At 42.5% G+C, this 14,903-nt stretch overlaps 1 protein-coding gene across 3 annotated transcripts in view; it reads right to left on the bottom strand.

The window, feature by feature from the left end:
- DYNC1I1 (dynein cytoplasmic 1 intermediate chain 1) overlaps nt 1-14,903 on the bottom strand; it is a 289,110-nt gene that overhangs the window by 123,065 nt on the left and 151,142 nt on the right. For all 3 annotated transcript variants that reach the window (XR_003095040.1, XM_014521844.2, XM_025209028.1), the window contains exon 7: nt 520-609. Coding sequence is in view for 2 of the 3 variants with exons in the window: in XM_014521844.2 (XP_014377330.1) it covers nt 520-609 (90 nt within the window). In the remaining variant the exon portion in view is untranslated. The remainder of the gene's footprint in view (nt 1-519; nt 610-14,903) is intronic.

Below are 14,903 nucleotides of genomic sequence, written 5' to 3' on the forward strand. Positions count from 1 at the left end.
TGGATGCCTAAACTGTAAACACAGATTGGAAAATTCTGACAGAACTGACCAGACAGGTCAGAAAGCAAGTTATGGCAGAACTGGAACTGGGAGATCCAAATTGTTTCCCCTTGTCATGAGGTCACATCTTCTCTGCAAAAGCAAATGGACTATCAGACCTCTACTAAGGAAACTAGATTTTGAAACATTCACAAGTTTCTGAGATCTACTAGCTGGTCCCCAGTTACTACTGCCAGATGTTTTAATGAGCTTTTCTGACCTATGCAAATCCCTCTCTCTGGTCTCCCATTCTGACACAGTTCCATTTTGCTTGGAAGAGCAAGCTTTACTCTTCAAGTACTTTATCAGATGTACTGATTCTATGCCCTAATCAAGTGATGAATCAAAGGAACTTCGTAACTTTTTCATAATACTTAGTCTACTACTCAGGATTATCTGTGATAGTGAGCATTATATGTGACAGTAATTATTTGAAGGGCTCGACCAATAAAAATGGATTTTGTTACATCTTTTACATACCTTCTTTGACTTCCTGTTTCTGCTCTTGATTTTCCATTTCTGAGTCATTCTGTGCTTTCGGTTCCACCATCTCTTCATCATCCTCATCCTCTAGAAAAAAATAAATTAAGAAGGATGGTGACACTATGTTTCTTCAGGGCTCAGGCAGAAGTCTGCTTCGGCATCTTGTAACCGCTAAATATATTGACAGTGAACATATGCATAATAAAGTGTATAACAGATATAAATGAACCAATCCTCCAACAAAATCCATCTCAGAAAGTATCCCCAAATCAGCAAATTCATATTCTAGTATGAGGCACCTGTTACTATCACTCCCTTTGGCAACTATCCATCTCACATATCTCATGCATGGCTCTCTGACCCCAGAGATGACTTACTGAATGGCATAAGGACAGATATAAACATGTTTCAGCCTGTCAGCTATTCAAAAAGTGGGACACCTGTTATCCAGACACCTCATTTCCAATTCAGTTCTCACCAGATTAATTTGTTTTTTGACCTACAGGAAAGGGTTAAATAGAAGTCTGACCTCAGGTCAGATGCCACTAGTGAGCAAACAAGCACGGTACAGTTCTGAAAAGTCATCACCATCAACTAGGAGAACACAGCAAACAAAAGTGGCATTTGAAGCTTAAGAACGGGTTTTTGAATTAATACACATTTCATTAACATTACAAATTGACACATGTCAGTTACTACCGCCAGATGCTTTAATGACCTTTTCTAACCTATGCAAATCTCTCTCTCTCTCTCTCTCTCTCTCTCTGGTCTCCCATATTGATATATTTCCATTTTACTTGGAAGAGCAAGCTCTTAATACTTTTTCATTGTTTGCCTGAAGGTAATACTTAAAGTTGCACAAAATAGTTTACAAACAATCCAGATTTCACTAAAGAGCAAACATTGTCATGTTCCCAGCAAGAGAACATAATGATTTTCCCATTTCATTGGTTCTGCATGCACAGCAAGGCCTACCTGTATAAAACGATAGTGCAGTATAGAAAAAGAAGTCTCAACAAGGCCAAGTAGTTTAAATTGCTTGTACTTCTCCCGTGCACACAAACAGAGACATATATAATGGTGATTGCAGTGCCAAATAGATATGAAATATTAGAAAGGCTGAAAGAACAGAGTGGTTCAGACAATGTGGCATAACTAAGGCAATTGTGAAAACATAAATAAGTTACTAGGCTATGGTGGGTATCACATGGGAGTGATTTGGGAGGTGTACACAATAGGATAAACTGGGCATGTCTACATGTGCAATTAACGTGCTTAAATTTTACGCACAGAAAATTCAGGCTCATTAAAGTGCTCCCCGGTGCATATCTACATGTGCACCCCGATCAGGAACAAACTGAGCCCAACAGGAACAGTTCAGTCCAAGGTGGCTCCTGCCCTGCTCTCCCCCCCTGCAGCAGCCAGGGGGAGCTCCAGACCCCCCATGGCTTAGCCCCAAGCACCAAAGGGTGGAGGGAGCTGTCCTGACTCAGCCTGCGGTTCTGTCCTAGCTGTGGGGAGATCAGGTTACAGGGGGGAAAGTGGGGAGAAGAGGGAGGAACTCCCTCCCAGCCAGGCTAGCAAGCAGTGTCCTGCCAACTGAGACAGCTCCCCCTGCCCCTTGTGGCTCCTTGCTGCCTAGGCTGACTGGGAGCAAATTGCATCAGCATCTACATGTGTGGTGCGGCACATTAGTTAATGCACCATTTTTCTAGTATCTGTATCTATAGGTACTAGAAAATGGCACATTAGACTAATATTTTGCGCAGTAATTGTTGCACATGTGTAGATGGTGCTGCTTTACAGCGCATTAGTCTAATGTGCAGTAAAGCATCTCATGTAGACACACCCACTAAGGATCAATGTAGTATCAGGGTTATTTTTACATGGGAGAACACATGCAGAGTATTTGGTTTCCTGTTCCTTTTGATCTGTAATCAATCTGCCCATTGTTATTTACCATTACACTGGGCATGTCTACAGAAATGCTTTACTGTGCAGTACAGCAAATTACTGCATAGTAAGCAACTGCATCTACAGGTGCAGACCTTTACTGCCTGATAGTTTGCTCTACTTGGTAGTTAATTTGCTACCTGCAAATGCGAATAGCAAATTAACTACAGAGTAATTAATGCACAGTAAGGCATGTGTAGACAGTTGACCAGGAGCAAATGTGCTCTTGGTCAGCCGGGCAGCAGGGGGTGGGAGATTGCCCGCTGCCCCCAGGAGCTACTTGCTGCCGGGGCGGCTCTGCCACTGGACCCTGGGCAGCAACAATGGCCCCCTGCTCCAGTGGCAGGGAGCTCCCTGCCCCAGCTCTGCACTCAAGGCAAGTAACAATCTCGCACTCTGTAATCGCAGAGCTGGGGCAAGGAGCTCCCTGCACAGAGAGAGTTTCCCACCCAGCCTGGGGCTGGTGGGGATCTGCCCCTTAGCTGCAGCGTGGCTGAGGACTGTCTCATTTCAGGCAGTCCCCAGCCAGGTCCAGGCTGCATGTGCAGACTTCCCCATGCAGCCCAGAACTGGCCAGGAACTACCCCCAGCCCTGCAGCTTTTTCCCACCCACATGCTCCAATTGGGCGATTGAGGAATGGGTCTTGGAAAGAGCTGTGGGGAAGAGGCAGGTCCCAGCCCCTTGCCCTGATCTGCCAGTTGGGCAGCTAACAGTGAGCCCCTGGCTAGGTGGAGAATCCCCACTCAGCTGGGGACTCACTGCTAGCTACCCCACTGGGCGATCAGGCCAGGGGACTGGGACTTGCCCCTCCCCTGCAGCTCTTTATAAGCCCTCAGTCAGGGAGCCAGGGCTGGGAGATGCTTGCTGCTGGGGCAGGGGGACATCATCCCCACCCAGGCTCTGTCACCAGAGCCTACCCAGCAGCAGGCAGCTCCTGGAAGCAGACAGCACCCTCCCAGTCCCTGCCAGAAGACAGCCATCTCCTGGCCCTGTGCTCCCTGACAGCCCCTCGGCTAGCACCCAGGGGGAGCCTAGAGCTCCCCCTGGCTGCTGCAAGGGGCTGGTGTAGGGCCAGAGGGGGCAAGGGCAGACTGCTTCCAGGAGCAGCAAATCTGCTCTCAAATGGGTGTACATGTAGGTGCCTGCCCAGGGTGCATCCAGCAGCATTTGCATGTGTAAATGCACCCACTGTACATCACATTTCCAGGCATCTTCAATGGATTCCTGACTAATGGTGTACCTTTTAGGCTATGCAACTGTAGCATCCAGCAATTATATTATCAGTGAATCAACAGAGGGCAATGACAAGTCATTGCTTCTCAAGCTACTTAGCTACTATTAAGGCTGTCTACAAGCAATTCTCACTTGTTGGAAGATGTCAGTGCTGACAGGCTGCATTAGGCCAATAGTGATGTGCAGGCATACTTTGTTTCAGTAACATAATGGGTACCATGCTGTTCCCACCATTTTATCTACCATAGAACCATAGACCGTTCCAGAGTTTTGAAAAGCAGGGTGTGGGAGCAGCAACCAGTGCTGCAGGGTGGCCGCACCCAGCTAATTTCTGACCTCCCTGCCCACCAGGACAAACAGACCACATCCCTGGAGCACCAGCTGGGCACTTTAATTCTTTAAGCCCCTGAATACGGTAAGAATTGCCCCTCACTTTTGGCATACCTTCCTTTCCTCTCTATACTCCCAGGCTTGTACGGAACATCCAGGTGACTGGGCAGAAAGGGAGAGCCTGCCCACTGCCACCACTGCCACTATCCCCAGCTGAGCCAAGCCCCCGCACACAGTGGGACAGGAGAGGTTCTGGGGCTTCTCCTGACACTGGTTCAGCTAGAGACAGCAGCAGTGGCAAGTGGTTCTCCTCTTCCCAAACCAAGAGACTTAAGTAGGCAGGGGGAAAATGGGAGTGGAGGAGTTGTACTTCTGAGCATGGAGGGGAATGGAGGGGTAACGAGAGAGGGGATTTTTACCTGCTCTGGGGCTATAAAAATGTCTGACTCCTCTCCTAGAGCATAGTTTGGAATCTGCAGGGGGCCCAGCTTTATGGCACTATGAAGAACTGGAGCTGCCATGCTATGCTGTGAAGAGAGGGTTGTGAAAACATTACCACACCCCCTTTGGATCTTCCCCTGCCTGGAACGGGAGGGGAAGATGGGGAGGCCAATGAAGCACAAGCTGCTTGCTAGCTGACTCCACAGCCACAAAGTGTGGAGTATCCAAAAGACATTGCAGCATTGTTAAGCCATTGTTCACTCTTGTCAGAGCATTGGGTCCATTCATTAGCTCATACCCATCATCACCAGGGATGTATCCATAGGAAGTGATGAGGGCACACCTTCACCACATGCCTTTCAGGCAAGAGGGGATTACAGTGTCATCCTGCATATACATGTCTTTTACCCTGTGGCAAGAAGGATGTAAGAGGTAAAAGGGAAGACATGCAACACTGCTTCAGCACTCCCCCATGGAGCTAGTATGGGGAAGTGGGCACTCTGTTCAGCTGGGAGGAAAACAACAACTGATGCAGCTGGCAGAGGCAGTCATAGGGAAAAGTCCAACCTTCATCCTCTTGACTGTGACCACAAGGGCTGGATCCAGATGTGCAGGCACATGCAGTTAGTAGCACTGCAAAGCTCTGTGTGTTGCCACAAACTACAAGCCCAGCATGTTAAAACATGCCCCACACTGCAAATTTGCAGCACAGGGCAAAATTTGCTACTGGGAAATCAGCACAAAAAAACCCTCACCAAAAAAAAAGGCAGCAGGCACAGAGGCTCAATTCTCCCGGGAAACGTTCTGGCTGCCAACCAGAGCATGTCCCCTTCTGTAGTTGTCCCTTGGCTCCTCCAGCACTGTGGGAGCTGGGAGGAGCAGGGCAAGGGCAGTTTCCCCGAAGTGGGGCATTTTGCCCCACACCAAAGCACACATGCAGAGGCATGTGTAGCATCAAAAAGGAGCGGCACAAATTTTTGCTGCTACTTTTTCCCCACTGCAAGTGCATGCCCCTGCATGTGAGGACGTGCCCAAGAGGGACAAGAGAAGTCTCATCCCAGTCAGCCTCCATGACCCTGGGAGGAGAAAAGATCATGCACTGACCCCTATTCTGACAGGGGTCAGGAAAGGAGACAAACATCCTCAACTAAGGAGAGTATGTCTGAAGGAGGAGGACACTGAATGCAGAGGGGAGAGTGCACAGAGGAGATAAAGGAAAACAAAAGTGCTGGTGGAGGGGGTTTACACAGAATGCCGGGGGGGACCCAGCACTATAATCATAGGCACAATCAGTCATAGATATATGGTGACAACCATGTACAGGCACACCCCAGAATATAGTATTTCCAGAACTTTTTACAGTAGCTCTTTTCTACTGCCTGCTGTGTTATATTGTTTCTTGGGAACAATCAAGGCCAAGTAACTTTAAAGAAAATGACTCAAAGCAAGAGCATGTGCAAAGATTTTTACAAAATGATCTAAGGACCATGAAGAAAAGTTTATAAATGAGCAAAAGATGATATTTATGCACCATTTCCTAAGCCATAAGTATAAAATAATACTGTGGTCCTGTTTCTTCACTTGGGTGAAAAAAAAGGGAAGCAGCTCCCTTTTCATTCTTATTCCAAATCCTTTTTTTTTGGTACTAAATACTTTTGCTTTAGGTTTAATTGCAGAAGGAAATATTTTCACTATGACATGGTTGTTCAAAGGAACATATTGGAAATGTTCATATTCATGCACACTTCAATTTATTCATTTTGGTGAGAAGAGAGATCTAAGAACTTACAATAAATTATGTAGAGGTATGTAACTACATTACACAGTGGTATGGTATGTGTGTACATGTTTAGTTATACAAAGATACACACTAAAAACCCTCCATTAAGAAGAACATTAAGGTTACAAAGCAAAATATAAAAATGTTAGGAAATGCTAGAACTAAGATCATCTCTGCAACATTAAAACTGGTCACCTTGTGCGTATATACATTATGACACGATTCTGGAATTTCCTACCTTTACAGTGCTTGACTTATTTTCTGAGTGTTGAACCTGAGGCCAGAACTGCGGAAGTTCTCAGAGCTCACAACTGCAGCTGAAGTCAATTGGAGCTCTACTTTGAGCATATGAAATGTTATAAATATGCTAAGTACTCTGAAAACCCTAAGTGTCTCAAGCTGGGCACTTGAAATTAGCAGACACTAACTTTGCCCTTAATCTCCCTGTGCGTTGGTCCCCTCGCTGCAACATGAGCATAATATCGCCTCTCATATCACAGAGATGCTGTGAAGATAAGTTCACTATTGCTTGTGAAGCTCTCAGATGGTATGGTTAGAGCATGAAGGCAACAGATTAATAATTGTGTATTCAGTGCTAGGTTTGGATGGCATGGAACAAGGCCTGTATTAAATAGGGACAAAATACATATTCAGAACCTAATTAGCCATTCACTGAATGAGACAAGAGTTCTGCAGAGGAAAAAAGGTATGAGATCATGCAATTAAAGACTACCATAACACACGTGCATACGTTGGTCAAGATAAGGATGAACAGATAACTTCCTGTATTACTTAATGGTACACTTCTCTGACTGGAAAGCTTCTGGCTATCTATATTCCAACTAAATTCTAAAAGTAGCAAGGAGCATATAGAGGTCAGGACATTTTGTAAAGCACAGACCATTTCTCTCTTGTCACAGTTACTTACTGGCCATCTACTAACCTGAGGATTGATGGGCTCCATTGGTAGTTGAGCATTTTTCACTTGTGTTGAATCAATTCTTTATAGCCAAATAAGTTATTGATCTAAAAATAATACTTGAGATCTCTCCTCTCATCAGCTGCCTATACCCATACTTGGGGATGGAAAACGAGTGTTTTACTTAGAGCAGTTCCTGGAGAGCCGCTCTAATTAAAACACTGCAGCGTCGCATGTATTAAACCCCCAAGCATTTAAAAATGGCCACAGGGCACTTTAGTTAAAGCTCATTCAATGGGCTTCAGTTAAATCACCCCCACACCCATTTTGAAATGGGTGGGGGGTGGCTAATACACATGACACTGTGGCGATGCTGCAGGGTTCTAATTAGAACATGGAGCACACTTGATTAATTGAGTCTGCTCTGATGTGTTCTAACTAGAATGCATTGGAGCACGTCTATCAGCAGCCATCAATTCAGAGCCCTGAAATTTTGTGCACTTTAGAGGCACCTATACATGTACCCATGCTCCAGCAGCACTCCAGTGTCATGTATATTAGCATCCCTACACTGAAAAACCCCTGCACTTTAGCGCTCATTCAATGAGTTTTAAAGTGTCCCCACCACCATTTTTCAGTGCAGGATGCTGATACACATGAGAGTTCCAGGCACTTTAATTAAAGCTCCCCCTCCCCGCATCCCCGGCCTCCCAAAGCATGTCTTTAAACACCCTAGTAGTAGCCAGTTAGCCCTAACAATAAATTACTTGATTTGAGTATTAACTACTGTGTTTACCTGAATAGAAGACAACACTGATTAGATGGCCCCCTCCCCCAATAATTAGATTCTACATATATGGAACATTTATAAATTTGCTGTATTTTTCCAGGTATAACCTAATTATTGGAGGTTTGCCTTGAATTTTTTCCCCTTAGCGCTCAGCAGGGAAAATAAATCTGGAGAGTTAGGTAGTCCTTCTCTCTCTGCTTCCCCACCCCACCCCCCAACTTTTTCCCATGGCAACCCATTTCCCCTCTCTTTATTATCAGACCCTACCCTCCCTGAGCACATGGAAGTGAGGAACAAATTTGAAAACAATAACCTTGAAATTAAACAGGTTGTAGCAATTTGCATATAGTAGCCATTCATTTAGTTTATCCAGAAATGATGCACATTACTTTTTTGAAACTGCTGCAAATTTTGACACAGGTACTCCATAAATACACTTCTCAGCAGCATTTTGGTACCTACTGGGTGCGTCTACATGAGACGGTGACTGTGCAGGAGCCTGATGCTACTGCACAGTAGTATTAGGCTACTGCACAGTAGCATCACAGAAAAGGCATTTGCTGGCGCTACTGCGCAGTAACTCTGGTTACTGCACATTTATTTAGTACTTGTTTATACAAGTACTTGTTTATACAAGTACTAAATAAATGTGTGGTAACTACTGCACAGTACCATCTCATGCAGATGCAGCTACTTATATGTAGTACAAACTATTTTTTTTGTACTTGACATGAATGTTATTAGTCCAAAACCAAACGCTCATGATCTACCACACAGTACATTGGGCTGCCCGCCCCCCGCAACCCCAGAGTCAACAGCATTTCATGCCACAGTGTCCTCATAGCTCAGCATTGCTCAGTATGAGTGTGTGCTCCAGATACCCCCCACAAAGGATCTATGTGCCCCCACTCATGACTAAAACCAAGTGTTCTTGTCACAAGTCCTGGGATCCTCCAAAAATGTATATGCGATGAGGCACAAGGCAACCTGGTCTAGATTAACCTCATGGATAGCAGGGCCACACTAATATGTGCCAGGCTGGGGGGGCAGCGGCAGGGCGGGGAGGAGGAAGGGGGAGTGACAGACGGATTCGGGGTGAATTGTTTGTAATGTCCTGGCTCACTATGACTTGAAAAAGAGTCCGCAGTGAGGAGACTGAACTTATATGTTATTTAGATGGGCTACATTAGCTTATTCTTATGGTAGGTTCCCATCAGCATCTGAACTAAGATCAAACATTTTTGGCATCAAAGGGAAGGTATCAGATCTGGCCTGGTATTGTAGTACCTCCAGGCCCAATGCCAGTTCTCTGTGGAGGGAACACTTGCCCATTTTTGTTTGAAAGGGCAAAAAAAAAAAAAGGTCCCACCAGCATACTTTCCCAATGTGAAGCATGAGTTTTATAGTCATGCTCAGTGTTGGCTGCATTTAATCAACTTCATGGTTGGTTTCCATTGTAGAGCACATACTACTTTTGGCAGCAGTTTAATGATAGAGAATGTATTTAATGATATTTTCTTGAATGCAATTATAAGACAAGGAGCTTTTTTGCTCATGTCAACTGAGGGTGGGGGGGAAGACTTCTTCTAGTATTTGAGTAAATACAGTACTGCCTTCTAAAATGGCTCAATGGGTTGTTCTCACTGACCTCAATCTGGCCATAACTTTGGCACCCACAAAAAATTACATTCACAGGAAACTGCGGGTGACACTGGTAACACTTATTCATCTGACCACCTAGTAGCATATTTAAATAGAGAATTAGAATATTTAGGTATAGCTAATTGGGCCAACAGTAAATTGAAAGCACAACATTAAAAGCTATAACAAAAAGTCAGCCTCCACATTGTTTTATGTCTGAACTATTTACTCTTTATCTCTGCTTTATATACCTTTTAAGGGTTTCAGATCACTAATAACTATTTTTACAGCACCCAAAACCACACTTGGTATATTCAGGACAAAGAGAAAGAAAATGTTTCTGGTTCAAAGCATTTATAATCTCGTTTTAATCTGAAATAATCACATGTAAAATTACTGCACAAGACATTCCTTTATAAATTATTTCTTGGGATGTATGTTTTTTAGGTTAGACTAATGTTTAAATTCTGAGTGCTTCCCTTTGAGTATGTGGTCTGTTTTTATGCAGTTAGCACTGTTACTACTCAAATGGTTTACCAAACAGCTTAATTTTTTTTTAAAGATTTGTGTAAAGCTAAACCCCCTCTCTGCTGATATATGTACTACCAGCTCAACAGCAGGCAACGTGGCATGCATTGCTCCCTTGGGCATGGGATTTACACCTTCACAGACCTGCCCCTTTGAGACTAGTTAAGAAGTCACAACTCCTGAGGATTGTTTTATGTATCCACAGCTCTGCTGAATTACACTGACAGAACAATTTTTAATTCTGTGTAGTTACAAATGACCCTTTATTAATTACATGACTTTAAAATAAACATTTATCAGTTTCAAAATTCTATATTTTTCTGTCCATGAGAAGTCAATACATTATTCTACAAAGTCTTTGATTCCTTCAGATAACTATAAAGGATAGATTGTGTCCATGTTTTTAACTCTAGGAAACCCAAGCATCTTCATAATGAACACGCTCTATTATTAGCAATTGTGAAGTAACAGAAATAGTTGCATAATTATTCCATTTAAGACTGTACAGAATCATTTTGCTGTTCCTGATATGAATGAGTTACAAACTGAGCAAGGTACAAAAAATAAGGTTTTATTTATGTTGACAGAAGGCTCGATCTCAAACAAGTTAAATGATGCTGACATGTATTTGGGGAGGGTAAGCTGTAAACGTTATCTTTCCTTTTTGATTATGTTACTTATATCGTCAGCAAAATATGCAACAATTAATTAAACATATGCTTTTACAATATGACTGCTTGACATTTTCAATTTCTGAAAAGCTATCATTTGTAATCTGGCTTGATGTCATATTTCTCATATGGTGCAAAAGAGCAATTTAATTTTTGGAAACAGGCCCAGTTTCCCACTTGCATCTTTTGTGTGTTCTTTGAATTGGGATTCCATTAGGGAATTAAGTCATCTGTAGATGTTGTTTGTGGAGTGGGATGTGAGATCAGACATACTGTGGGCATACTTTAGTTCTACAGATGGAAATATTCTTGCGTGCAGCTAACCTTGGCAGTAAGAAACTGCTTACTGAAATGGACTCTGGTTGGCTGAAGCAGGGAATAGTCTACCATTAAATACTAGAAAAACAGAGGTGAACAGCTGTTGGGCTGAATAGATGTAGAATGAAACAAGAACTCAAGATCAGAATTTCATAGAACAATTTTTCAACTTTTGAAATACAAAACAAAAGTAAACACAGAGGACCTGATTTTGCAATCATTTAAGCATGCAAGTAATTTTATCCCAATCATCCAGTTGGTTCAGTAAAGATACCACACACCAAAATCCTTGCCTCTAGTAACATGCCACATGTAAGTAATCCCTGCTTATATGTGTGAAAGTTAGCTTGCACATATACATGCAGGTAAGGGTTATATTAAGAAATATAACATTCTCTTCTTATATTTCCATAACCCAAACCCAAACCCTGCAACTACATCAGCTTATTCTTGTGATACAGTATAAATAAGCCATACCTTTTTATGACCTTAAGCGCGTAACATAAAAAGGAACACAAGGAAAGAAAATGCTAAATAGGACGAATGAACGCCAGAGTATCAGTACTACCTACAGGACTGTAAGTGAAAGCGTGTGACACTCCTAGTAACTATACTAAGGGCACCAAGGACAAAGGAAATGAAAAGTGAAAGTAGTACCTCACTGAATATATGGTTTGAAGGAATTGTTACATTGTTATGGATTTTTGATGGGAGGGAAGGCAGATTTGTGTTTTCACCATGACTTACTGGGGTATAAAACTATCCATGTATGTTACTTTTCATTATTATTCAAAGAATGAAACATCTTACCCCATCTGTTCCTAGTGCCACGGGTAGGGATCAGGGATGAATCACAGCACCACAAGAACAGACTAACTACCATAGTAGTGTTCCAACTTCCAGCCTCCTAGGCTGGATCCCATAGATAGGATTGGCCTGCATAATGGATTCAGCATGGGTTTGGAATGCAAGGTTGATCTGCAGGTGCGATCCAGTGGTCCGGCCTGGCCTGTGGCTGCAAAGTGACCCCATATGCCAGCGCAATCCAGCTTGTAGGGCTGTGTTATCCAGCCTGCAGGGTTCCCTTTGAGTCCAAAAATTTGGTAGCAGAGAAGTGGCAATTAACAAGGCCACTGTTCGCTTGCTGCCAAATTTCTTGAGTCATAGACAGCTCTAAGGGTTAGATGACACAGCCCTGCAGGTTGGATATGGCCCATGGGCCAGAAGTTGAGCACAACTGAACTAGCACCATTAAGTTCTATTGACTTTTTAAAAATTCTCTTTTACAGGGAGAATGACATGACTTCAGGGCTACTAAAATATGGGTTATCAAACTACTTTGAATGGACTCAAGTATGTGCTGCTGAATCTTCTAAAGAACATTTTTGAAGTGATGCTAGAATAATAATCGTGATGGTTTGCATATATATAAAATTTATCCTCAAGATGTGAAGGCATTTGACCCATGTTTTAATCATTTTAATTTTACATTGTTCCTATTAATTGAGAAAGTATTATAAGCCCAATTTTTCATCTGTGGGATACTGAGACACAGCAATTAATTGATTTTCTGTTTCTTGCAGCATGAAAAAATAATCAGTTGGTTTTGTCTAGTCTTGAGAAGCACTCTCCATCCTTCCTTTCCCAATCATAATACAACACTTTGCAAAAAATTTTCCCAGGGTCACAGTGAAAGTCTGTGGAGGGCTATAAATTACAATCCAGATCTCCTGAGTCCCACTCCAGTGCTTCAACCATCTCCCCTCCAGTAAAATAATGTCAAACATGAGCATACCTGCATTTTATATGTATAAGAAGCACTAGAACCTGATTGGCCAAAAAGAGTAATTGTGTTTATATATGATATACAAAGACTATAGTATATGCTATGTTTATGCTATGCCTATTTAAAAAATTTGCACTGCAATTTGCTGTATTTCTGTCTTAATTTAAGCACTTCACTAGTGAATTTTACTAAACATTTCTCTGCAGTGCTCTTCGTAAAGGTTAGTGTATCAAGTTACTCCAGAACTGTGGCTTCTCAGGTCTCCTGGTGTACGGTTTCCCATAACCATCTCCTGCTCTAGGGTTTCACTGCTATGCTCCAGTTCCTATGCCTCCTCCTGATTTTGTGTTTGCACTCAACTTTGTTTCTAGTAGGCTAGGGAGGCAGACCTTATTTTTCCATCTTATGACAAATGATAGACTGTCATGGCCAAATGGCAAGGGAATGTCTTGGAACATTTTGTTTGTTGTTTCCTCTGGCATTTCACAAAGTCCTGTATTTGGCTAATCTAGTCTCCTTTGAGTCCCAACTGCGAGGCTTTGCTTGGTTCAAATATTAGATTCAGTGCCTCACAATGTAATAATTTCTCTACTAATTAAAATGGAAAGCTGCCTGTGATTCTTAAGGGAAGCATTTGTCTAACCCAAGAAACTGATTTTCCAGTTACTTGGCCTGAATACAGTTTTCAGTTGTGGTCAAAGTCTCAAAATTCAAAGTGTCCCTTGTTTTTAGTTTCTGGTTGGTCTAGACAAGACATGGCTCTTTCTCTCTCTTCTCTCAGGCTGTTGAAACATACAGTTGGTTAAGAGCACTTCAATCGCCTGAGACTGAAACTGCAATGAACCCCACTGGAGACATCATAACTTAATGCTGATTTCCTCCCCTTCCCTTGCAGTTGATGCTCAATTCTATTGTGCTTTAAAGTCTTCCAATTTTGAAGATTCAATGCAGAAAGAAAAGCGAGAAATTTCAGTTTTCTTTGGCACCATTAGTCCTTCAAATAAAAAAGCCTGTGTGGAGCACGCAAAATGGCAGAACCCTTAAAGCAGCATTTACAGACTTCAAACTCTACAGCCAGAAAACATAATTTTAAAGAATCACAGTTTTAGTGACAACCAAACATAATTCTGGCAATGTTATCAGAGAGATCGTTTTCTATAGACAGAGATATTTCCACAGATGCTGATGGAACAGTTAAGTGATAGTTTTTCCACAGTGTGTAAAACCTGGGAGATGTTATCCCTGCTAAGGCTACTATGCCATGGGAAAACACCATTTAAAGGACATAAAGTGAGAGGATTCTAACCCTAGGAAGGGCTGTGGAGGGTCATGCGGGAGACTGAGCATACGGGGCCTGTAAAAGTCATTCTCAAATGCTCAAATCATGTAATACTGTTAAATCACAAATATATAAGTGTGTTAATGAAAACCAGCTCTCAATCTATATGGCACTAGCAGGGAATGTAAAACAAAAGTTGCTTTCACATTTTAAAAAAGCCACAACTAATAAGATATTTGACATTTGCCTAGTGCCTGATGCTGTTCTTGCTGAAGTCAACTGTAGAAGACTCAATGCCATCAACAGAAGCAAGATTTAATTCCTGAGGTTTAACTGTGGATCCATTAAAGTCAATGGGAGTATTCCCATTGTTTTAACTGGGGCCAGGATTTCACCCATAGTGGGAGTGTCTACACGTATGCTTTAATGTGCAGTAGCCTATTTGAACTGCGCATTAAAGCATCACATCAAAAACCAAGCTAAAGCTCAGTAAAATAAGCTATTGTGCATAAAGCATTACTAAAAATGCATGCGCTTTTGCTACTGTTCATTAGGGCAGCCTAATGTTCCTTTCAGTACCCTACTTTAGAGGTACTAAATAAAAAAGCACAGTAGCAAAAGCACATTAAGGAACGTGTAGATGTACCCAGTGTCTGTCATCTAAAAAGACCCCACATCACTTTATATCTGTAGGAAAAATACTACACTCTT

Source organism: Alligator sinensis, unplaced genomic scaffold (assembly GCF_000455745.1).
Source record: "Alligator sinensis unplaced genomic scaffold, ASM45574v1 scaffold196_3, whole genome shotgun sequence".
Taxonomy (NCBI): Eukaryota; Metazoa; Chordata; order Crocodylia; family Alligatoridae; genus Alligator; species Alligator sinensis.